A 23,926-nucleotide genomic window follows, 5' to 3' on the forward strand; every position below is an offset into this window, starting at 1 on the left:
ACTCTTCACCTATAGAAAGCGTTACAGGCAAAATTTGTAACTTGGACTTTGTACAGTGTTTTTAAACAATAAAAGGTCCGTAGTGCACTTCACACCTATTATTAATAAGATAGTTTAAAGTCTGAAGTTCTCACTTTTTTTGGTTTGGGGAGGGTGGTTTCTTAAGCATTTTACACACTTCTTTCACAAATTGCCTGGCTGAAATACGTTGTATACTGAATATCCTTATCTTGCATACATAGAAACTCATTTCAATTTGAAAATTGAATTTTTTGGTCAAGAATTTGTACTTTTAGACAAGTTTGATTTTCAAGGAAGCCTGAAATTAATGTTTTACTGTAAGGAAGTCTTATTTGTCTGATATTTGCCCTGCTATTTCAATTATCATCTTTTCCAGATACACTTTATGTAATGGCATCAAACGGAACCATTCTGAGAAGATAAGTGCTAAGCAGCAAATTTTATTCTTCTTGCAAAATACTCGCTGTTTGTGAAACTATCTTCCATAAGGATGTTCTCAATGTGGATAATAACAAGATTGCAGAATGACCAAGGTGAAAGGTTTATTGGAAAACATGATGTATCAACCTAAGCAGCAAGTGGAAAGACTTGTATTGATTGGCTGACGACTGATTCAGTCATGATTTTATATTGTTCCAACCAGTAATGCCATACAGAACATCAAATAGTTATGTTCTCATGCTGAGTGTAACATTGATTTAGAATTGACAGCTTGAAGAATGATAAGTTTATGGCTAACAGCTGCTGGATTGTAAATTTTGAGGATTTGGTAGGGTATTCTTTGAAAAGCAGCAGTAAATTATGTAACTTTTGTATGTACACCAAGCATCAGTTTTTCTTTCTCTCTCTTTCACTTGCACAGAATAATCATGCTAAAATTATCAATTTGGAATTTTACTTTTTATTCAAGTTTGCAGTAGACATTCCTTGTGTACTATGTTTATATTTATTTATGACTGTCAGATTAAGTAACAACATTGCATCGGATGCTTTGTGAGGATTAATATGAATGTGCAGGCTTCATCAGGTTAGATGAAAACATGAGTTTGAATGGAAAATGCTGTTATTTGAAAGATGAAGCACTAAATATTCTGTAACTCAGTTTACTTACCCTTGTACAATTATTTGTAGGCAGATTCTCAATCCTGCATTTGTATGGAATTTAGAATGAATATTGTATTAATCAATGTAGTTAATTCTGTGCCTAGGATTTTGCAATGGAACAGTTATTGACTTGCAAACTACTACTTTTGTATTTTGGCATTAGCATAATTGGGAGGGCCTTTCTATGCTCAGCACGTCATTATTTTACATCAAAGTTTAATGCTGCCTTTCCTGACTAGAATGTAAAGAATTGCCTTCAGTTCACGAAGATCCTCTACCTCCATAGGACTCCAAATCATATGCAGATCTCAGAACACTTAAAATGTTTGTTTAAATGTCCACTCATGGTGTCTTCACTTGGTTGGTTCTAAGAAGACTTGTTTACACAAAGTTGGAAATGAGGGAATAGTTTCTGTGTAGAATTTTTTTAAAAAGTAAAGCAAGATAAAATGTAACGCAAGGCACTGTTGATCGGTGCTCACTGTATATAACAAACTCTGTTTGCATCACTGATGTGAAGGATAGCTTGAGCTTAAGGCAATTCAGTACACAAACTTTGCAAAATTTCACTGCATTGTCTTTGCAGAATATATTTTGTTTAAATGAAAAAAAAATGTATGTTAGGGGAAAATTTGGTGGATTTTCAAATAAAGAGCAGCTTTCACTGACATTTTGTTACCAATTAGGTCCAAGTTACATCTCTTGATTCCAATAGATCCTGTGCGTGGATATAATAATTCTGCATTATTTAATTTAAAAAAAACAAGCATTTGTAGGTAAGCTGTTATGTCACATTGATCTTTTTCATCAATGGAAAGGCTTTGTTGCCGGACATTATCTGACCATTTGAACAGATCTTCAAAAGTTTTAACTCTTCGCGGTAAAGTTGCTCAGGATTCATCGGAAAAAATGGATATCAGTAATGTCAATGATTCTATTTGTTTATTGTGTAATCTCTCCTTTTTTTAAAAAAAATGTGCACTTGTGTTTGCCACAAATGTCAGATGTCAATTGATATTGATTTAACTGAAATGAAAAAAATGTTACGGTAAAAATTTCAACTTAAAATACTGTCTTGAAATCACTTAAGACAGTTGTACAAAAATGTTGCCTTCTTTACGTTGTGACTTCTGGACATATCTTGGGGCACTGCTTCAAGACAATTGGGCTATGAATCTTTCAAAGAATAAGGCATGGCCAACTAATCTCACTGAATTTTGTAAAACCACTAATCTGGTGAAAGGGTAATTTCGTGAATATTGCCTACCTGGGGATACAAATGGAATTTGATAAGGTTGAGTACAAAATTAGTACCAATAATAAGAGTACAGTGATTGGAGTTCACCTCGCAGCATAGATTATTAATTAGCTGGTTGGTATGATTCACAGAAATTAAAATGGTTTATTTGTGGCATAGTGTGATGTGGTGTTTCATAATGATCTACACTGAGGCCTCCCTTTTGTGCCTTAGATGAGGGCATAGGAAGTTCTGTATCTGGTTTGCAAATGACATGAAGTTAAGTGGTATGATAACTTTGAGAGGAAAGCAGGATATTATGTTGTTACATCATTTTGTCAATTCTGTGGCATTTGTTTGAGAGAGCCCATCCAGTTTGGATTGAATCAAGGTAAATCCACAATATTTTGCTGACAATTGAGGAGCGAAATGATTGAATGTTCATGCGCATAACTTACCATATGTTAATACTCTGTACAAAAGGTAACAAGGCGATTAGAATGTTGGCTTTAATCTCACAAGGAGTGAGATTTGTATCAGTTGCACAGAAACTTGTTTAGACTCTTGTAGGGTGCAGCATTTGTTTGTGAGAACAAACCAGTGTAAGACCTTGGGAGGGAATTATGCATAGATATGCCAGAATGGTACAGAATTTAAAGGGCTATGTTGAGGGTGAGATGCAGAAACGTGGATTGTATTGCATTGAGTTAATGTATTGAGGCGTAATTTATAAAGAGATTTCAGTAGGGCAGTTATAGACAAACTGTTTTCTCTATGTGGGGACTTGAATGCAATTTCAAAGATGTGAAATTCCAGCTAAGCCATTGAGAAGTGAAGGTAGGAAATAGGTTTTACGTTCAAATTTAGTGAAATTTAGTTTCCTTCTGCAAAAGGGTACAGATGTTCGGTCAATTAAATTTTTCAAGACTAAAGTCAGTAAGTATTTACTCAGGTTATGAAAGATGGTTAAATGGAGTTGGGCCCAGATCAGTGATAACAGAAATGATCAAGGTGTTTACATTACTACAGTACCCCTTCCTCCCATCTCCCTTTTATCTTACTTTTCTCACCTCTTCTCACTCCTCAAGCTGCAGTTTAATAGCCTGCAGCCAGAGAATCATCTGTGTTGCCACAGTTTGACTTTGGAGTAACTTGTTGACAATTTAGTTAAATTTTACTCCTTGTGAGTTGGAAACTGACAGTGAAAAGGTATTAGAGATAATAGGCACTGCAGATGCTGGCGAATCTGAGATAACAAGATGTAGAGCTGGATGAACACAGCAGGCCAAGTAGCATCAGAGGAGCCTGCTTGGTTTGCTGTGTTCATCCAGTTCTACACCTTTGTTATATCAGTGAAAAGATATTTCCCAGAAGTGTAAGCAAGTCACACGTATGGATAAAATTTGATGCTTTGCATGTGACATTGCTGACTGATTTGACATATATTATGCTTAGTTCTAAAGAATAGTAAATTTTTTGATCAAATCTGCATTAGACTCTTTCTTTGTTTAAACATTTACTCCAGTTTGTCCTACTCCCTGGCAGAACACAGATGAAATACTATCCAACAACCAATAACAAGACTTCTTGTTAACACATGGGGAAATGTTTTGTTTTTTGTTGTTTTCCCATTCATGGTATATTCCTGTGTAATTTTGGCAACACAATTTCACATCAGACTTTGTAAATGCTTGCTTGTAATACTGATGTCCAAATTCTCCAGACAAGCAGACTGATTACTGAAGTAACATTATGGTCTTCCAGACTTCAGTGCTGCTTATTGCTTGTCAACTATTTGCACATCTGTGGATGTTAGTGTGTATGGCACTAATAGAGTGAAACTTGACTCTGAACTATTCCCTAATTTTCTATATTGGGTTAATTATTGATAAAACAGATGCACAAAATTCCCCTCTCAAAATTCTGCCCTGGCACAAATTCAAAATCAGCTGATCTAACTTAGCAAGTTGAGACGGTCAGGTCTCCTATCCCGTAATCAATTTGAAATTAAGATTCTTATTGCTCAATATTTTCAATTCAAGCCACAGCATCCTGTCAATACTCCAGCTGAAAATTGAAATGGAGAATTGAAAATGCAATTTTCAATTTGCAATTAGCTCTCTTGCCAAAACATCATGTTTCATTGGAGGTTGAAAATGCTTTGTTGGCAGATATGAGTTAAATTAAGTCAGAAAGACTATGTAAGTGCTCAAAGAAGAAACACCTTGACTGCCTAAATCAATGTGGAGATGAGTGAAATAATTCCATGGTTTTGAAGTGTCTTAAATTCTTAATATTTACTCAAAATTTAAAGTCATTGTCTGATTTTTGTGCTGTTTTAGACTAAACACTTTATTGAATTAGCAGCAAAATCTTTGTGATCTTGTGGTCAAATCTGAATGGCAGGTGGCAGTTGACAGTTGCTATCATCTTAAAATTGCCTGGTGCCTAACTTGTTTATCAATCTCCCAAAGATGGAAGATACAGATACATTGCACAAAACTCTGATTTAGTTTGTGGTTCTGATAAAGGAGAGAATAAAGTGTTTTGGGATGATGGTAATAATTAAAACATTTGACTTTGACTATAAAATGTTGGGAGCTAATTGAACAAGCTTATGAACAAAATAGAAAATGCTGGAAATATTCAGATCAAACAGCAGTTGTGTTCAACCAATAACATTTCAGAGTGATTACCTTTCTCCAAAATTTTAAAAGTAGCACCATTGGGTTATACAGCTTTAATAATTGTTAGGTGCAGTAAAGGTAATAAGAGGCTCTCCTTTGTAAATCATAAGATTTTGACACATTCTTCTTGAGCACAGTGTGTATGTTTGAACATGGCATTATTTTGATGCGCTTCAGAGGAATCAATTCGTGCTTGGTGTATGATTCCACTGGGTATTGTTGCCGTTTTAGTATTTTAATCAGTCATTCTTCGTGTATGAGCGAAGTGCGAATTCTGACAGACAACTCGAACATGAGGCATCATATCCAAGCCTAATGTTGCTCTCTTATATTTATACTCCTATTTACTCCCAAAGCTCATGAAATTACAGTTGAATACAATTATACTTCCTCCTTTGACTTCCCAAGCTAAAATTGGAAGAGTTCCTTGAACTCTTGATCTCTTCATTCATTTCCTTAACAATAGTCTCCTACTGCATAAAAGGCCTTTTCTGTAGATTATACAGTACTAATGAGACACTTATCAATAACCAAAGTGAAGGGATAATAAGAACACGTTTAAGCACCCCAATTGAACATATATGAAATAGTACATTTAGAACCCAGGAGGATATGCTGACCAGTTAAATTGTTTCTATATTCACTGTATCAATCCTGTTAGCATATAAGAACCATTCTGATCCATGTTGACAATGCAGCTTTGTGATCTTAATCCAACCTCAAACTGCTACAGATCACTGTAAATGAAAAATCAAATCATACATTCTGCCTTTTCAATAAGAAAGCAATATTCTTTGGCATGCGTCTGAGAGAGATTCTAATATGCTATATAAATACATATTTGATCTTTTTGTACATGATTGTGTCCTTACTCTGTTTTATCCTGTCACAAAGGAGGAAGTTTGATGAATACGGAAGCAGTGCACTATTCAACTCGATGTATTTTTCACATCCTTAAAGTGGAAATACTTTAGCATGCACTGGGTTTGGATTATTGCCTTAAATCTCACTGTATCCATTAGCCATTTTGAAATGTACACTATAAATTCTTTACTGAATATAAAAATTGCATTGTAATTGAAATTTGGATGCAGATTTCTCATACTTTTGCATCACTGTGGATTTACAAAAAAAAATAAAGCCAGACATGTTTCCTAAGGCCTGTGGTGTAAATGAAACTTTTGAAAATCCTGAGTACATCAAGATTTTGTGCAGGAAGTTGAAACAGATGACAAATATATTACCATCCCCAGTATTTTACGCTAAATCATTTTTTCTAACTTTAAGAAAGTAGAATTGAGAATGAGTAAATCTCATTTACATTCTTGAGATCAGTGCTTTCCTTAGGCTCTTGTGTGGTCATAATTTTTGACAAAGAAGCATTTTTAAAATTCTCTGAATCAAGCTTATTTTTGGACAGCTGAACTGTTTGCTGTTTAACTATAATTTCCCTTAAATTTTATTTAATAAAGAATAACATTCACAGCTACTGGTGAGATCACCTGATTGTAAAACAATAAATCCTTTCCACAAACTCAAACCTGTGGCAGCTTTGGGCTTTGTACAGGAACGGTGACTCACGTTCATAGAAAATGAAAATAAGAACAAGTTGAGACTAAAGTTCTAAAACTGTTTTTGGGGTGAGTTGGAGCATGACTGAGTTAAGGAGCTTTAACTGTGCTGTGTAGTGAGGTGGATTTTGGGAACTTAATACAGTTATGAAACTTAACTTTTGCTCAAGCTATAACTTAGATGAACAGTCAGAATTTTAAAGTTGGAAGTTGTATTTAAAAAAAAGTTGTCAGTTGATTGCAAATGGTGTTGCCTAAGAGGTGTTAATTATTGTGACAGGAAGCTGACTTAGCAGTTGTTGCTTTTCATACCTTTATCCTCCGTCTGCATAGATTGAAGATACAAATTAGGAGCTCAGATATATGATTGGTTATATGACTTTTTAAAATTGTTTCCTGTACAAAAAACCTGAAAGAAATAGTTCAAATTTTGAGAATAAGCTGAAAATAGTTTAACTAGATAGGAGTCAACAATTGAGTGACATTTCTAAACTTAGCCTTGTTAGATAAATAAAACAGTGGCAGGGCAAAATGATTTGTTGTGGCTGTATGTGTACAGCTGCGAGACAGCAATGTTGATAGCCCAAAAGATACCCAGGCTACTCAAGGTTGATTAGCTGGAGTCTGAGTTTTATACACTAAGGTATTAGGAGTTGGTTACTTTTGTACTTGAGTCCAGGGGAGTGGTGCAGTCCTTTAAACTAGTACATCATATTTGGCCTATGGTCAGCAACAAGAGGGTATGACTGCAAATAGGCAGGTATGGGATCCTAAAGATTGCTGCAAAGGAGGCTCAGGGATAGTTAGAAGTTTAAAAAAATGATTAGCAAACTGACCATGGCATCTTGGCAGAGGAAGTAAGAAAGGAATTTCCTATAGTAAGGAGCATTATAGTTTTGAGGTTTGGGGCTCTAAGGCAGCAATGTGCTGTGGAGCCATGCCTGAGTTATTAATTGATGTGACGGTCCTTTTAAACCACACTTCATAAAAACGGATGTGACCTAGATATTTCATCTTTTGAGGCTTGATTCCAGTTCTGCTAAGTGAGAAGTCATGGCAATGTTCAAGGCCTGAAATGGAGCCACAGTGAGAAAAGGTTTGGTAAGTACCGACATAGGTGTATTGTTGGTTCATGTAACAAAGGTAGTTCAATTGTAGGGACTTTTAAACGTTATAGGCTAGAAAAAGCATATGGACAAAGGTGGTCTCTGAGATAAGTTTGCAAAGTGCATTTCTGAAACAGTATGTTGTGGTACTAAAGACTGAGGCTATTTCAGATCTCTTGTGTAATGAGGAAGGGTTAATTATTATTAATCTCAATAAAGGATGCACAGAAATTGTGACCATTTATCCAACAGAATTCCACAAGTTTGAACTTGACAGTCCAATCACAACAGAATTTTAATAAAACATATTACATAAGCTTGAGGTGAAAGTTGGCAAAGGCTGATTGAATAAATTGACTAAAATAAATGTTGGTAAATAAAAGGAAAAATTTCAAAAACTAATTCAAACTGGTGTAGGGTTCAAAAATACAGAGCTGCTGAGATGATGGAAATGCTGCATATAATTATTCATATTCCTGTAGACTCCACAACATTCCTAGATTTTTGAAGTCGGCAACTGTACCCAAGGAGAGAGAACACATGAACTCCTGTCCAGTTAGCCTGACATCAACCATTCCTTTCTGGAATCAATTTATTTGGGAAGTTCTAAGAAAACTCTTAAGCAGAGTATGATTACAGCAAGTCAACATGATCTTACAAACTAGAAATTTTATTTAACTCTAAATAGTAGCACAGATAAAGGAGAATCAGGAAATGTATGTAGTTGAATTTCTAAATGATCTTTAAGGTCCCAAGGGTGTGAGCTCATGAAAACCAAAAGAACTGTGGCTGCTGTGAATCAGAACAAAAAAAGTTGCTGGAAAAGCTCAGTAGATCTGGCAGCATCTGTGAAGGAAAAAAACAGAATTAATATTTCGCGTCTGGTGACCCTTCCTCCGAACCCGTCAGCTCATGATGTTGGGAATGAAACATTGTGAATAGAGAATACAGACTGGAAGCAGAGTGGGTATAAATGAGATTTTTCAATTTTGACAGACTGTGACGAGTTGAGTGCCACGAAAATTATGCTGGAGCCCCAGACTTGTAATCTATATCAGTGACTTCAGATCAAGAGGAATAATGTATCCATTTTTACCAATAAAACAAAACCAGGTAGAAGGTAACAAAGTGTGTAGCTGGAGGAATAGGAAAACTGCCATTTGGGGCTGGGATCCTTCAGAAATGGGGAGGGGAGCTCAGAAATAAATAGAGAGCAGGGGGGGATGGGGAAGGTATTTAGGATGATAATAGGTGAGTGCAGGTAGGCAGTGGTCGGGATTGGTCAGTGAGGCAGGAGGGGCAAATGGTGGGAGAGAAAATGGATTGGTTGTGTCAGGTCAAGGAGGATGAGAGGGAGGGTTGGTTATGGGATGAGGCCAGCGGTGGGCAAACTTTGAAACTGGTAAAATCCATGTTCAGGGCATTGAGTTGTAGGCTCCCAAGATGGAACTTGAGGTGTTTCTCCTCCGGTTTGTGGATGGCATCATTGTGACATTGGGACTCCTCCAGTTGATATCCAGAGACTGTTTTCCCCAGTGTGGAAATGACCATTATGAGAAAGCATAATTTTAAGGTGATTGAACGAAGGTATAAGGGGAGATGTCAGAGGTAGGTTCTTTACGCAGAGTGGTGGTGCATGAAATGTGCTGCTTGCAGTGGTAATGGAGTTGGATATGTTAGAGACATTTAAGCAACTCTTGGATAGGCACGTGGATGATAGTATACTGTAGGGTATGCAGGATAGTTTGATCTTAGGATGATAGGTCAGCACAATATTGTGGGCTGAAGGGCCTGGACTGTTCAATGTTCTGTGTTCTATTTCTGAGCTCCCTGCCCCTCCCCATTTTCTGTAGAAGGATCCCAATCCGAAATGTCAGGTTTCCTGTTATTCTGATACTGTCTGGCCCGCTGTGTTCCTCCAGCTCCACACTTTGCTATCCGTGACTTCAGCATCTGCTGTTCTTGCTATGTCAGGTAGAAGGTAAGCTGTGGTGAGGATATGGGATGTGAGAGATATCAGCAGGTTACCTGAGGTTTTTTTTTTGTTGACTCACATGTGGGTGTCACTAGGCCAGCATTTTTTTGCCATTTTTTTTGTTGTGCTTTTGTGCTGATGTTGGTGAGCTGCCTTCTGGAACTGCTGCAGCCCTTGTGCTGAAGGGAAGAAATTCTAGGATTTTGACCCAACAGTAGTGAAGGAACGCCTGTATTTCCAAGTCAGAATGATGAATGACTTGGAGGGATCTTGCAAATCGTTTTCACATGTATCTGCTGCCTTTGTCCTTTTAGATGAAGCAGGTCATGGGATTGGAAGGTGCTATCTAAGGATTTATGAATTTCTGCAGTGCATCATGCAGACAGTACACAGTGCTGCTACTGAGTGTCACTGTCACTGGTGGAGGGAGTGGATGCGCTGCTAAATAAGCAGGCTGCTTAGTTCTGGATGGTGTTAGTTTCTTGAGTTTGAGCTGCACTCTTCCAGGCAAGTGGGGCGTATTCCATCACACTCTTGAATTGTTCCCTGTAGATGATGAACAGAGTTGGGAGAGTCAAGAGGTGAGTTACCACAATATTCCTAGCCTCTGACCTGCTCTTTGTAGCCACTGTTTGTCCAGATGAGTTTCTGATCATTGGTAACCTGCAGGATGTTGATAATGTGAGATTAAGTCTGAGAGTAGTGGTTAGATTATGTCATTGGAGATGGTCATTGCTGAGATATTACCAGAACATGCAACTTCAACTCCATTTTCCTGACTCTTCCCCATTTCTTTGATTTAAAAATCTGTCAATCTCACCCTTGAATATATATAATAACTCAACCTCTACAACCCTCTGCAGTAAGGAATGCCACAGGTTTGCTACCCTTTAAAGAAGAAATTCATCTTCACCTCTGTCTTAAATGTATGACCCCTTACTCAGATTATGCCATCTGACTCAAGATTCTCCCACAACAGGAAACAATGGAATAGCATCTGTCAAACTCATTGCCCCTAAGAATTGGCTATGTTTTAATAACGTCATCTCATTTATTGAAACATACAGTACAGAAGTGACCCTTCAGTCTACCTACGACTAACTACTTACACAAGTACCAATTTCCTGCACCATGCCTATAGCCTTGAATTTTATGACACTTCAAGTGCTCAACCAAGCACGTTGTACAGGTTGTGAGGTTTCCTGCCTCAACAACCTTCCCATGCCATTCATTTCAGATGACCTCCACTCTGGGTGGAAAAAAGTTTTCTTCCAATCCCTCTAAACTTCCTGCCTTTCACTTTAAATTATGACCCCTTATTATTATTTACCTTCAACTAAGGGGGACAGCTGTCCTATTCACCCTGTCCACACCCCTCATAATTTTAGACACCTCTATCAGGTTCCCTCCCCCCGCCCCATCCATGTTCTGTGCTCCAAAGAAAACAACTGAAGCTTATCCAGGATAACAAAGGGTGGGGCTGGATGAACACAGCAGGCCAAGCAGCATCTCAGGAGCACAAAAGCTGACATTTCGGGCCTAGACCCTTATTTTCTGATGAAGGGTCTAGGCCCGAAACGTCAGCTTTTGTGGTCCTAAGATGCTGCTTGGCCTGTTGTGTTCATCCAGCCCCACACTTTGTTATCTTGGATTCTCCAGCATCTGCAGTTCCCATTATCTCTGAAGCTTATCCAGCCTCTCTCCATAGCTGAAATGCTTCATCCCATGCAACATTCCTGGTGAATCTCTTTTTGACCACCTCCAATGCAATCACATACTTAAAAGTGTGATGACTTGAACTGCACACTGTATTCCAGTGACCTAACCAAAGTCCTGTACAGCTCTTATAACCTCCCTGCTCTTATTATCTGCACTATAACTGATAAAGACAAGTGTCCCACATGCCTTAACTGTTTTATAATCCTGTCCTGCACCTTCAGGGACATGTGGATCAGCACCCTAATTTCCCTCTGTTCCTCTGAGCTTCCATGTGTCTTGCCATTCATTGAGTATTCCCTTGTCCTGCTGTTGCTCCCAAAATGTATCATTTTACAATTATCATTGTTAAATGCTATATGCTACTGATCTGACTGACCTGTTTATTTCTTCCTATAACCTTCCTCCTCACTGTCAACCAATCTCTGTCATACTTGCCATTTCTCTCCACCGAACGTTCCCATCTGCACTATTTATGATTGCCACAAACAATAAGGGTCAAGGCACTGATCCCTGTGGTATGCCACTGCACACCATGCTCCAGTCAAACAGCTTTTGACCACCACACTCTGTTTCCTGTCACAAAGATAATTTTGGATCCAACCTGCCAAGTTACCTTAGATTCCGTGACCTTGTGCCGCCTTTGAGTTTCCTGTGTGCGACCTAATCAAAGGCCTTGCTGAAATCCATATAAGTTCCATCAGCTAGTGTACCCTCACTTGGGTAGCTGCTCAAAATTCCAGCAGATTTGATAGGCATGACCTCCCTCCAACTAAGCCTTGCTGACTATCTCTGATCAAACCCTGCTTCCTCGAGTGGAGATTAATGTTCTCCAACATTTTCTCTGCCACTGATAGACTCACTGGTCTATAGTTCCCTTACCTATCACTACCACCTTTATTGTAAAATGGAACCAAGATAGCTGTCCTCAAGACCTCTGGCACCTCCTCTGTGGCCAGAAATGATTTAATAAATTTGCGTTAAGTCTCCTGTAATTTCTTCCCTCATTTCCTGACTCCAACACATGTGGACCTGGGGATTTCTCTGCTCTTAAATCTGCCAAAAAACCCAACACTTCCTCACTTCTTTCATCAATCTGCTCAAGAACTTCACAGTCCATCTTCTCAAATTCTGTACCTACATGATCTTTCTGCTGAGTAAAGACAGATGTGAAGTACCCTTTTTACACTCGGCCAATGTCCTCTGGCTTCATGCACAGCTAGCCCCCTTGGTCCCTAATAAGACCTGCTCTTTCCCTGGTTATTCACTTCCCCTTGATATACTTGCAGAATATCTCGGGATTCTCCTTAATCTTGCCAACCAGTGTTTTCTCATGCCACCTATTTGCTGTTCCAACTGCTTTCTTGTTTCTCTCTGCACTTCCTATACTGCTGTAGATCCCCATTGTTTTGGTCCCCAATCCTGAAAATCCTTGGCCATTCATGGGCATATTGCCCCTACATCTCACTCTAAAGGGAACACCTTGGGCTCTCCCTTGTGCTGTCATTGTCATCCTCTTGGTCGCTCTCACCCTCTGTCACACTTGTGCTCTAAACACCTTGCGCTTTCCTATTCATGTACCTGTCCAAATGTCCTTTAAATGTTGTAACTGTACCTGCATCTACCACTTTGTCTGGCAGTTCATTCTACATATGAATCATCCTCTGTGTGGGAAAAGTTGTCCCTCATGTCCCTTTGAAATTTTTCTGCTCTCAGCTTAATATTATATCCTCTAGGTTTGAACTGTCCTACTTTTGGGAAAAGTCCTTGGCTATTCAATATATGTACATCCCTTGTGATTCTATAAACCTCTATAAGGTCACCCCTCAACTTCCAATGTTTCAGGGAAGAAGATCCCGGACTATCCAGCCTCTGAGTGTAGCTCAAACCCTCCAATCCTAGAGGTTAGTGAATGGCTGGAATTGTCTATCCCAGGGAGTTATAGATGCTAGATCACTGCAAGTATTTAAAAAGGAGGCAGGTAGATTATTGAAATGTTGGGGAGTTGGGTGTTATGAGGAGCTGGTATGAAAAGGGAGCTGAGGCCTGGGGCAGATCAGGCCACACTAAGTGTATTTGTGTAGTACTTTCTTACAGTATTACACAGACTGTGATCATCTGCCTACAGAGTTTCATACATTCTAACTGTAATTGTAACAATCTGCATGACTACAGTACCTGTGTTTGTAATGTTACGTCCTCATGATTAAATTTTAAGGATCTGTAATGGGAACAAATCAATAAGATCAACATTCAGGAATCAATTCATTGTAACACCATAACATAGTAAGGATCAATGTTCAGGAATCCTTTTCACTAAGACAGTAACACAATTAGGATCACTTCAGGGGAGAGACAGATATCAGATGGAAGGGTGGATGGTAAGGGCTTGGATGGCACCCTGGCCAATACTGTCTACGCCAGCAGTTCAAATACTAACTGCACATCCCAGCATGCCATGTGGGATCTTGTTTTGCAGAAAATGGCTGCCTCAGTTAGCAATTTTTATAGATGCACCATAGAAAACATCCTGTTTGGATGCATCACAGTGTGGAATGGCCAACTGCTCTTCCTAAAAACACAACAAGCTGTAGAGTGTCTTGAGCATAGCTTAGTCCATCACACACCAGTGTTCCATCCGTTGACTCCATCGATACTTCCCCTGCCTCAGGAAAGCTAACAATATAATCAAAGACCCCCCCACCCCCACACACTCTGGTTATACTCTCTTTCACCCTCCCTGTCAGGCAGAAAATATAAAAGTTTGAATACACATGCAAAAAGATAAAGAACAGCTTCTTCCCCACTGTTAGACTTTTGAACAAGCCCCTCAAACGTTAATTCTGATCTCACCCTCTGTCTGTCTCTCTGCATCTTTTCTGCAGCTGTAACACTATTATGCGTTCTGTTCTGCTACCCCAATGCACTTTGCATGGAATTAGCTACACTTTGTATAGCACTCAAAACAACTCTTTTTACTGCATCTTGGTACATGAGACAAGAAAAGCCAGTCAATTGCTTGGCCAACCAGAGTTTGTAAGACCCCAGAGGGGTTGGGGTGGCATGTGGATCAAGAAATGGTGCAATTTAAAATGTCATGAGTTCCAACCAAACTCACCACAGTCTTGACAGAGGCAGGAGGGGCTACTGTGTTTGTGGTGTGTGTTGGGCCTTTATCTGTACAAATGGCTAATCGTAAGTCCATCATGGTGGCATCAAATGGGAAACCTGGAGGGGACTGTGTGGTGTAGGGGGCGATGAAAATTTACTAATTTAAATTGCCACAAGCTCCCAACCAAACACAGCCCAGTCTTTGCGGTGGCCTGGGAGTTACGGTGTGTGAGATCTTGCTCTGCAGAATGGTCAATCATAGAGTGTATCGGGAGCCTGGGAAAGGACCTGGACAGTGAGGGGATTATGAAACTGTTCTAATTTGCGTTGTGATGAATGCTTTGGTTTTCTTTCTCGCAGGAGAGTCAGTTGTGTCTGGGCCCCTGCGCAGCCCCAGGACCTAAGGCTGGTTCTAGCTCCAAGGTCGCAGAGACTTGAGCATTGGTCACGGAGGAGCCCAGAGCCAGGAACCCCAAACTGATGATTGGCGGCCGCTCCTGGATGGTGAAGGGAGTTGGGCAGGAGATGTGAGACCAGGTCCATGGCCCCAGCTCAGTGCGAGAATGGTGGCAATGCTGGAGGTAGGCCCCGAACCGAGACCCCAGAGCCTGTTACAGTGATCCTGGCCAATGTCAAGCAGCGAATTGAGGATTACTAGAGGGTAACAAAAATAAGAAGGAAGGATGAACTCCATTGTGGTAAACTCTTGCATTGTATTCAGTGTCTCAAGATGGCGTCTTTTGGTCTGAAATGAGAAAAATCTTCACTCAAAGGCTTGTGAATCTGCAGAATTATCTACCCCTGAAAACTTTTTAGATACACTATCATTGAATATACCTAAAGCTGTGATAGATTTTTGATTTCAGGGAATTAAAAGATATTGGAAGCCAGCAAAGTTTGCAGATGAATTCGAAGATCATCCATGATTGTATTAAATGGCAGCTGAACTAGGTTCTTTGGTTTTCTCTTGTTCCTATTTCTCATATTCTTAAGTGAGTCATCCCCAAATTGGATTAGTCTTTTGAAAATCGTGATTTTTAAATCTGAATGTGTCAGAAGAGATGACTGAAAACACCATGGAGAGTTAATGGACTTTTTTTTATATATTGACAGGAGAGGGAAAACATTAAAATGCATTAGCTTGCTTAGCTTTCAAATATTCAAGGTTTGCTTACAGTTGGGAAAAACCCAGAGATGGGAAAGCTTTTAGTTTAGTTCAAAGGAAACCTAACTGAATCAAATGTCAAAATAGTTTCTCTCAGAGAAAGGATTTTGATCAGAGAACCTCAAGGAATAATATACCTCTGTGTAAGGATTCCAGGTGTATGAGTCAATGTAATGTTTGCTGCTCACAGGATCAGAACTGCAAAGAAGTAGTTCAGTACAGTTTTGATGGAGGACATGTTCCCAGGATTTTGATTGACTGTGTTCGGGAGTAGGTGGGATTTTGTTTAGTTGCATGTTTCAATTCTTTTAAACTGTAACATATAGATTTCTTGGTTGGCTTTGTTTTGTTTTCCTTTCTTTTGTTTTCCTTTCTTTTATACAATAAACTTGTTTTATTGCTGAAAACAACTTATCTGCAGCCTGGTGAACTTGGGTTTCAATGAAAGACTGTCAAGTCAAATATTAAGAAAAAGATCTATCATCCTGGGTTCTGCCTTATCTAGTAAACAACATCAACTGGAATTAGACACCAGTGACAAATGTGAGTATCAAGCAAATGCATCCTCTGCTCATTCCAGGCTCTTGACGACAATAGGGTGACTGAACCCAAGACAGTGACAGCATGAGGAATGAATTTCAACCATTTGGCAATATTGTGAATGTGTACTAAAATTAATAATTTTATTAGCCTGTTCCTCCACTTTTTTTCTTTCTAAAACTGGGAGGTGCTCAACTCTCATTTAAAATGTAAATCATCTCCACCCTGAGTTTTGCAGATAAGAGGCCTTGGACCCTACAATCTGCAGCTGCTTGAACAATACCTGCTGTCTTTGTCCAGGGTAGGAGGAATATGGAGATGAAATTATGATTGATATCAACCATGGTCTTATTCAATGAAGACCAAGCTCAAGCAACATGATGTTGTGTGATTTTGGAGGTTTTTACTCATTTAGGAGTTTGGACTTTGCTGGCTAGACCAGTGTTTATTGTCCAACTTTGCTGAATGATTGCAGTCCATTTGGTGTAGATAGACCCACAATGCTGGCGGAGAGGGAATTCCAAGATTCTGACGGGGTGACAGCAAAGGACTGAAGGAATATTTCCAGGTCAGCATAGTGAGTAGTTCAGAGGGGTGCAGGTGGTGGTATTCTCATCTATTTACTAACCTTTTGCTTCTAGATGTGCAGAGCATGTGTTTAGAAGGTGTTATCTAAGAAGCCTTGTTGAATTTCTGCAGTGCACCTTTGTAGTCAGTACACACGACTTCTCCTTTATCAGCCCTGCAATTTGTCTCAGCCTCCCCTCTATAGACTAATGCTCACATCAGTCCAGGGCAGCATTGATTCCAAGTGCGGGAATGTGCTTTGTAGGCTGCATATGGGAGTAATAGCTACTGGGAGTAAGATCTCTCTGCTCCCACTTGTAAAAAATCAGTCACATTTGGTGGTAGGCTCAACATAAAGGAGCTGACTGACAGCTCCCCCAGATTCCACAGCTAGGCCAAATGGAGGACAGCAAAAAAAAGCTGGAATTCTAGTTTTCATAAATTAGAATTGTGTTAAAATGTAGAAATTTCTTATTCCTGCATCTACATGGGATTGGGATCAGAGTAGTTAGGTACTTTGTTTTTTTTACCACTGCAGACTTCATGGACTGAAGGGCCTTTCCTTCTGTACTGTAGACCTATTGCTCTTAGACATATCTTCAAAAATATTGACCAAAGTTATGGTGATAGTTTTCACATACACAGATGGCATTCCAACAGAGGGCTGTGCCGATGCTGATTGGCGGTTAGGGTGAAGATTTGCATCAGTGCAGTCACCACTACCAAAAGGAGGACCTCCAAGTTCAAGTAAAGATGAGTGCCCAACAGAGGACTACAACAATGTGGATTGGCAGTTTGGGTGAAAATTTGCATTGGTACAGTTACCAAGCCAAACAGTGGTATGTGGAGGGAGAATTGTAAGGGACTGTTATCCCTACATCTTCCTCCTCTAACCAAAAAATGTCTCTGAAGACCACAAGAGAAAATGAGTGGTCTTACCCTGTTGTAGGTGACTACAAGGGAGAGACATGATTTGTGAGGAGTGGGTAAGGCTGATAATTACTTAAAAATTCTAACACACTACTTTTTTGGCTTCTAAGCTTCTAATCTACAAGGGTAGTATATGGACCAGGAAAGAAGGGCCACAGATACTGGATTTAACTGAACCTCATAAAAAGTACTCTGTAAGGTTTAATTTAAAGTGGTAACATGTGGCAGGAGAGTTCAAAGTCTTGGTTTGCTTCTCTTGCTCCATGTGGCAGACTGGGGCAGTTTTAGCCCCCCCAGGATCAGCATGTCTCCAGCCACAGCTCCTGGAAGTTTGAGTTTTAGCGCTGGGGCAGTGGCAGAGGACCCTATGGAGCATCGGCGAGGCAGAGAGCTTTGTGACTAGCATGTGTACAGACTGCAAGCATAAAGGGAATGGGTAAACACCAGACAGAGCAAGAGAGATAGGCAGGTTGTGCAGGAAACGCCTGTGGCCATTTCCCTGCAAAACAGGTAAACCCTTTGGATAATATTGAGGGGAATGAATGACCCCTCGGGGAAAGCAGTAGCAGCCAATCTTGTTGCACCATGGTTGGTTCCGCTGCAGAAAGGAGGGGTTAAAAAGTGTGCCAAGACAATAGTTATAGGGGACTCAATTTTAAGGGGAATAGACAGGTGTTTCTGTGGCCACAATTGAGACTTCGCAATGGTACGTTGTCTCCCTAGTGGCAGGGTTAAGGATATCTCGGAGCAGGTAAAGGACACTCCGGAGGGAGAGGGTGACAGCCAGTGGTACAAACAACATAGGCTAAAAAAACAGATGAGATCCTAAAGGCAGAATAGAGAGAGCTAGGAAGAAACTTAAGAAATCGGACCTGAAATGTAATGATGTTAGGATTATTATTGGTGTCATGTGCTAGTCAGAGTAGAAATGATAGGATATATCAAATGAATACATGGCTGAAAAGATGGTGTCAGGGAGAGGGTTTCAGATTCCTGGGGCATTGGGACTGGTTCTGGGGGAGATGAGACCTGCACAAATTGGACGTTTTACACCTGGGCAGGACTGGGACTAATGTCCTAGAGGAAGTATTTGCTAGAATGGTTGGGGAGCGTTTAAATTTATATGCCAGGGGGATGGGAACCAAAGGTGGAAAAGGGAATAAGAAAAGCGATGAGAAACCAAGGACAAAATTCAAACAGGGCTATTGAGAAAAATGAGGAGGAGACAAACACTGTTAAAAGGATATTAGTTCTGACAATGTGGAGTTGGTAGAGGTAGAATTGAGAAATAACACAGGGTAAAAAAAATTAGTGGGTGTCGTATATTGACCCCGAAACTGCAGTGGCGATGGTGGGAATCGCATTAAACAGGAAATTGGAGATGCATGTGATAAGGGAATATTGGTGATCCTGGGTGGTTTTAGTCTGCACATAGATTGAGCAAATCAAAATAGCCACGATGACGTAGAGGAGGAATTCCTGCAATGTGTATGGCATGGTTTTCTTGACCAATATGTAGAGGAACCACATCGAGAAAGTAGGAACTGCAGATGCTGGAGAGTCTGAGATAACAAGGTGTAGAGCTGGATAAACACAGCAGGACAAGCAGCATCAGAGGAGCAGGAAAGCGGACGTTTCGGGTCTTAGACCCTTCTTCAGAAATGGGTCTAAGACCCGAAACATCCGCTTTCCTGCTCCTCTGCTGTGTTTATCCAGCTCTACATCTTGTTATCTCAAATAGAGAGCAGGCTATCTTATACTGGGTACTGTGTAATGAGAAGAGAATCATTGCTAATCTAGCAATGCAAGATCCCTTTAGGATGAGTAAGCATAACATGACAATGTTTTATCAAGTTGGAGAGTCAGCTAGTTGATTAGGAGGCTAGGGTGCTGAATCTTAATAAAAGGAGACTATGAAAATGAGGCATGAATTGGCCTTGATAGATTGGGGAGAGTTACTTAAAGAGATGACAGTGGATAGGCAATGGCAAACATTCAAGGGAGACATTGGGGAACTCCAACAACTGTTTATTCCTGTCTTGCAGAAAAGCAAAATAAGTAAGAGGGAAAATGCATGGCTTACCAAGGAAATTGGAGTAGTTTTCCTTGGATCAGAAACTTACAGATTGGCCAAGAAAATAATATGTCTGAGGATTGGGAGCAGTTTAGAATTCAGCAAAGAAGGACCAAGGGATTGAGTAAGAAGGAGAAAATACAGTACAAATATTGATGCTAAGATTTTCTATAGATAAGTGAAGAGAATGAAATTGGTGAAGACAAATATGGGTCCCCTACAGACAGAAACGGGGCAAAGAAATGACTGAGCAGTTGAATACATGCTTTGGTTCTGACTTCACAGAAGAGGACACAAATCAGGCACCTAAGAATGCACAATATAGTGAGAGGGAAGAATTCAGGAAGATCAATATTAGTAAAGAAATGGTGCAGGGAAAATTGATGGGATTGAAGGAGGATAAATCTTCAGTGCCTGACAATCTATATCCCATAGTACTTAAGGAAGTGGCTATAGAAATAGTGAATGCAAAGGTGGTCATCTTCCAGGACACTCTTGATTCTGGAATAGTCTCTGCAGGTTGCAGGGTGGCTAATGTCACTCCAATATTGAAAAAGGGAGGTAGAGAGAAAACGGGGAATTACAGACCAGTAAGCCTAACATCAGTAGTGGAGGAAATTCTTGAATCCATTATCAAGCAATTTATAGTGGAGCATTTGGAAAGCAGTGGCAAGATCAGACTGAATCAGCATGGATTTATAAAGGGAAAATAATACTTGACAAATCTGTTGGAATTCTTTGAATATGTAACTAGTTGACAAGGGAGAGCCGGTTGATGTGGTACATTAAGTCTTTCAGAAAATGTTTGACAAGAGTCCACATTAGAGATTATTGTGCAAGATTAACGCGCATAGGATTGGGGGTAGTATATTGAGATGAATAGAAAACTGGTTGGCAAAGAGGAAACAGAGTAAGAATTAATGAGTCCTTTTCAAATTGGCAGGCAGTAACTGACGGGCTGCCACAGGGATCGGTGCTAGGACCCCAGCTATTCATAATATCTATTAATGACCTAGATAAGGGGAATGTAACATCTGCAAGTTTGCAGATAATAGCAAGTTGGGTGAGAGGGTGAACTGTGATGAGGATACACAGATCTTTCAGTATGATCTGGACAGTTTGGGTAAGTGGGCAAATCAATGGCAGATGCAGATTAATTTGGAGGTTATTCACTTTGGAAGCAAAAACAAGGAGGCAGATTATTACCTGAATGTCTTTAAATTGGGAGAGGTGTGTGTGTAGTGGGATCTCGGTATCCTTGTGCACCAGTTGCTGAAAGTAAGCATGAAGTACAGCAGGTGGAAAAGAAGGCAAATGGCATGTTGGCCTTCGCTGTGAGAGGCTTCAAAGAGCAGGGATGTGTTTTACAGGGCCTTGGTGAGGCCACACCTAGCATATTGTGTGCAGTTTTGGTCTTTTTTCTGAGGAAGAATGCTCTTGTTCTCAAGGGAGTGCAGCAAAGGTTTACCAAGCTGATTCCAGAGATGGTGGGACTGACGTATGAGGAGAGATTGACTAGTTTAGGATTGTTTTAGCTAGAGTTCAGGTGCATGAGAGGGGATCTCTTAGAGACTTAAAATTCTAACAGGACAAGACAGGGTTAGATGCAGGGAGGATGCTCAAGTTGGTGCATGTGTCCAGAACCAGGGTCACAGTCTTAGGATTCGGGGTCGACCATTTAGGATGGAGATGCGGAGACATTTCTTCATCCAAAGTGTGGTGTGCCTATGGAAATAGTTGATGCCAAAACATTGAATGAAAGAGGTGACTAGATGTAGCACTTGTGGTGAATGGGATTAAGGGTTACAGGGAGAAAGCAGAATTAGGCTACTGAGTTGGACAATCAGCCATGATCGTGATAAGTGGCAGAGCAGGCTTGAAGGATTAAATGACCACCTCCTGCTCCTATCTTCTGTGTTTCACTGCTAGCTTTATGTCATCATTTCTCTTTTCCCTTGCTTGAGTTGTGTTATCAGACATCCAGTCTCAGTGAGGCTAAATCTTTATTCAAATTAATTATTAAACATCGCAAAGAAGCTTTTCTTCGGTCTCCACAACTAGTTTGATCTGTACTTCCACTCTCTCTCATTCCTTCCTAGCCGCTATTTCAAACTGAACTAAACTGTTCACAACTTCGTCCTATTTTCCACTGAAATAGGATTTTAACCCAAACTATCTAAGTCAATACTCTTGAATAACCTCTCAGTCACTGCATTTCTCATCCTTTTTAAAGTTTCTCATCCCTGAAACCGACCTCTCTTGACTAGCCTTTTGGTCACGCTAACAAATTTCAACTTCAGGATCAATGTCAAATCTTACGTGAGCACATGCCCACACGTGCCTTGATGTTATCTTATTGGCTATATAAATGTTGGTCACACATAAGGAAATTAACTCCCATCACCCTCCTCTTCTACTGTGGCAGCAGGACCAGGAGTTTAATGATGAACCGTGCTATAAAATGGATCTAAATCTGTTTCTACCAGCTGTATGTAAATGGACCGATTTAACACTGAGAGAACATTCACGTGAATGTTCTAAGTTGTTTTATTAGACAAAATGAAAAATATACAGAACGTTTTGTATTATGAGAGATTTTCTGTCAATGTAACCTTTTACCTACTATTGTAGGAGTAGAGAATATTCACATGCCATCCCATTTTTTTGTAAACATGCAAACTTTGAGAAGGGCAGAAGTTTCCATCCTGCAAATTCATTGCTTCACATTTTTCATGTTAATCATCATTCAACTGCCAAAAGAATCAAATTTGGCTGAGGTCAATCTTGAGAGCCAATATATGCTCAAATGATAATTTGAAATTTATTTATTTCCAAGTCTTTTCTGAGGGGGAGAAATAATGCTGAATCCTGTTGCTTCCGTCATTTTCTGGCTATGGTTCAGTTTTACCTTTTGGATTATTTTGTGAGCGAGGAAAGCAGATTTTATTTTTCATCAATGCTACAAACTATTATTGGGTGGATATTGATTTTATTTAATATGGATTCTTATTGCTTTGAGAACTCCAAATATTCCACCCTGTTTTCCAGAATCTAGCATACATCATTTTCTCTAGTGCAAGGTACAGTCTTCATTGTCTTACCAGATCACAGGGTTTCCCTCTCTCATTAAGGAGAGATGCCTGGTAGTGGTTTAACCTGAGAGTCACCATTGCCTCAGGTGAGAGAGGAGGTTGAGAAGGAGAATTGTTCATGGTCACCTCTGCCAGTCTGGGCATTGAACCCAGGCTGTTGGCATCTTGCCAACTGACCTCTCTTTCGTGGTCATATAAATTCCCTGACTAGGCTCTGTACCCAAGCTCCTGTGTCCTCTTAAGGGAAAGAAATCTGCCATCCTATGTGGCTTGCCCATATGTGACTCTTGACTTAAAGCAATACATTTGACTCTTAACAGCCAAGCAAACTATTCAGTTCAAGAGTAATTAGGGACAGTTAACAAATACTGGTCTCGCCTGCAGCGTCCACATGCCATGAAAGAAATAAAGATATGAGCGGAATTTTTGTAATGAAACTGTTAAAATATATATTTGAATTTATAATATTAACTTGAAATAATGGACTGCTTCATGAGTCAATTTACAGTCTTCCTTCATACTATAGTTACATGATTTGACAGTAATGAAGAAGTTGCCATAGTCGTCCCATCTGCGCTCGAGAGAGAGAGAGAGAGAGAGAGATGATAGTTGGCCACCTCAGGCTAGGGGAGGAGGAGTGTGTGGTAAATGAACCCACGCTGGCATCACACTGCACTGCAAACCATACATCCAGGCAACTGAGCCAACGAAGCATCATGGATTTGAAAGTCATTTCCCTTTGCCTTATATTTCATTTCCCAGTACCTCACACTGCCACAATTTTCTGACGATCACCACCTGCTTTGCTGTGGCTGCCCCCAATTTCTCTGGCTAACTTTCGTACTACTGCTGATGGTCATAATTTCAGCTACGCTCCAAAGTGTCCTCTCAAAATATGCTCCAACTTCCTATGCTGCTTTAAAACATGCCTTAAGTTCACATCATTGACTAAAGTTTTTGGTTCCCTCCTGTAAATGTTCTATCTTTAGCTCTGCATCTTTTATTAGCCAGGCCTCTAAAGTGCTTTAAG

General features: G+C 39.9%; 2 protein-coding genes across 26 annotated transcripts in view; one reads left to right on the forward strand and one right to left on the reverse strand.

The window, feature by feature from the left end:
- Positions 1-6,207, forward strand: part of picalma (phosphatidylinositol binding clathrin assembly protein a) — a 128,469-nt gene extending 122,262 nt beyond the window's left edge. For all 18 annotated transcript variants that reach the window (XM_059646567.1, XM_059646571.1, XM_059646568.1 and 15 more), the window contains one exon: positions 398-6,207. Coding sequence is in view for 1 of the 18 variants with exons in the window: in XM_059646571.1 (XP_059502554.1) it covers positions 398-412 (15 nt within the window). In the remaining 17 variants the exon portion in view is untranslated. The remainder of the gene's footprint in view (positions 1-397) is intronic.
- A 1,863-nt stretch (positions 6,208-8,070) lies between these two features.
- ccdc83 (coiled-coil domain containing 83) overlaps positions 8,071-23,926 on the reverse strand; it is a 78,390-nt gene continuing 62,534 nt past the window's right edge. For 5 of the 8 annotated variants that reach the window (XM_059646580.1, XM_048532044.2, XM_059646578.1 and 2 more), the window contains 2 exons: positions 13,596-13,638; positions 8,071-10,364 (listed from right to left, as the gene is read on the reverse strand). The gene's annotated coding sequence lies outside the window, so the exon portion shown is untranslated. The remainder of the gene's footprint in view (positions 10,365-13,595; positions 13,639-23,926) is intronic. The other 3 variants (XR_009445844.1, XM_048532042.1, XM_048532043.2) reach the window with 3 other exon arrangements.

Source organism: Stegostoma tigrinum, chromosome 6 (assembly GCF_030684315.1).
Source record: "Stegostoma tigrinum isolate sSteTig4 chromosome 6, sSteTig4.hap1, whole genome shotgun sequence".
NCBI classification, from domain to species: Eukaryota; Metazoa; Chordata; class Chondrichthyes; order Orectolobiformes; family Stegostomatidae; genus Stegostoma; species Stegostoma tigrinum.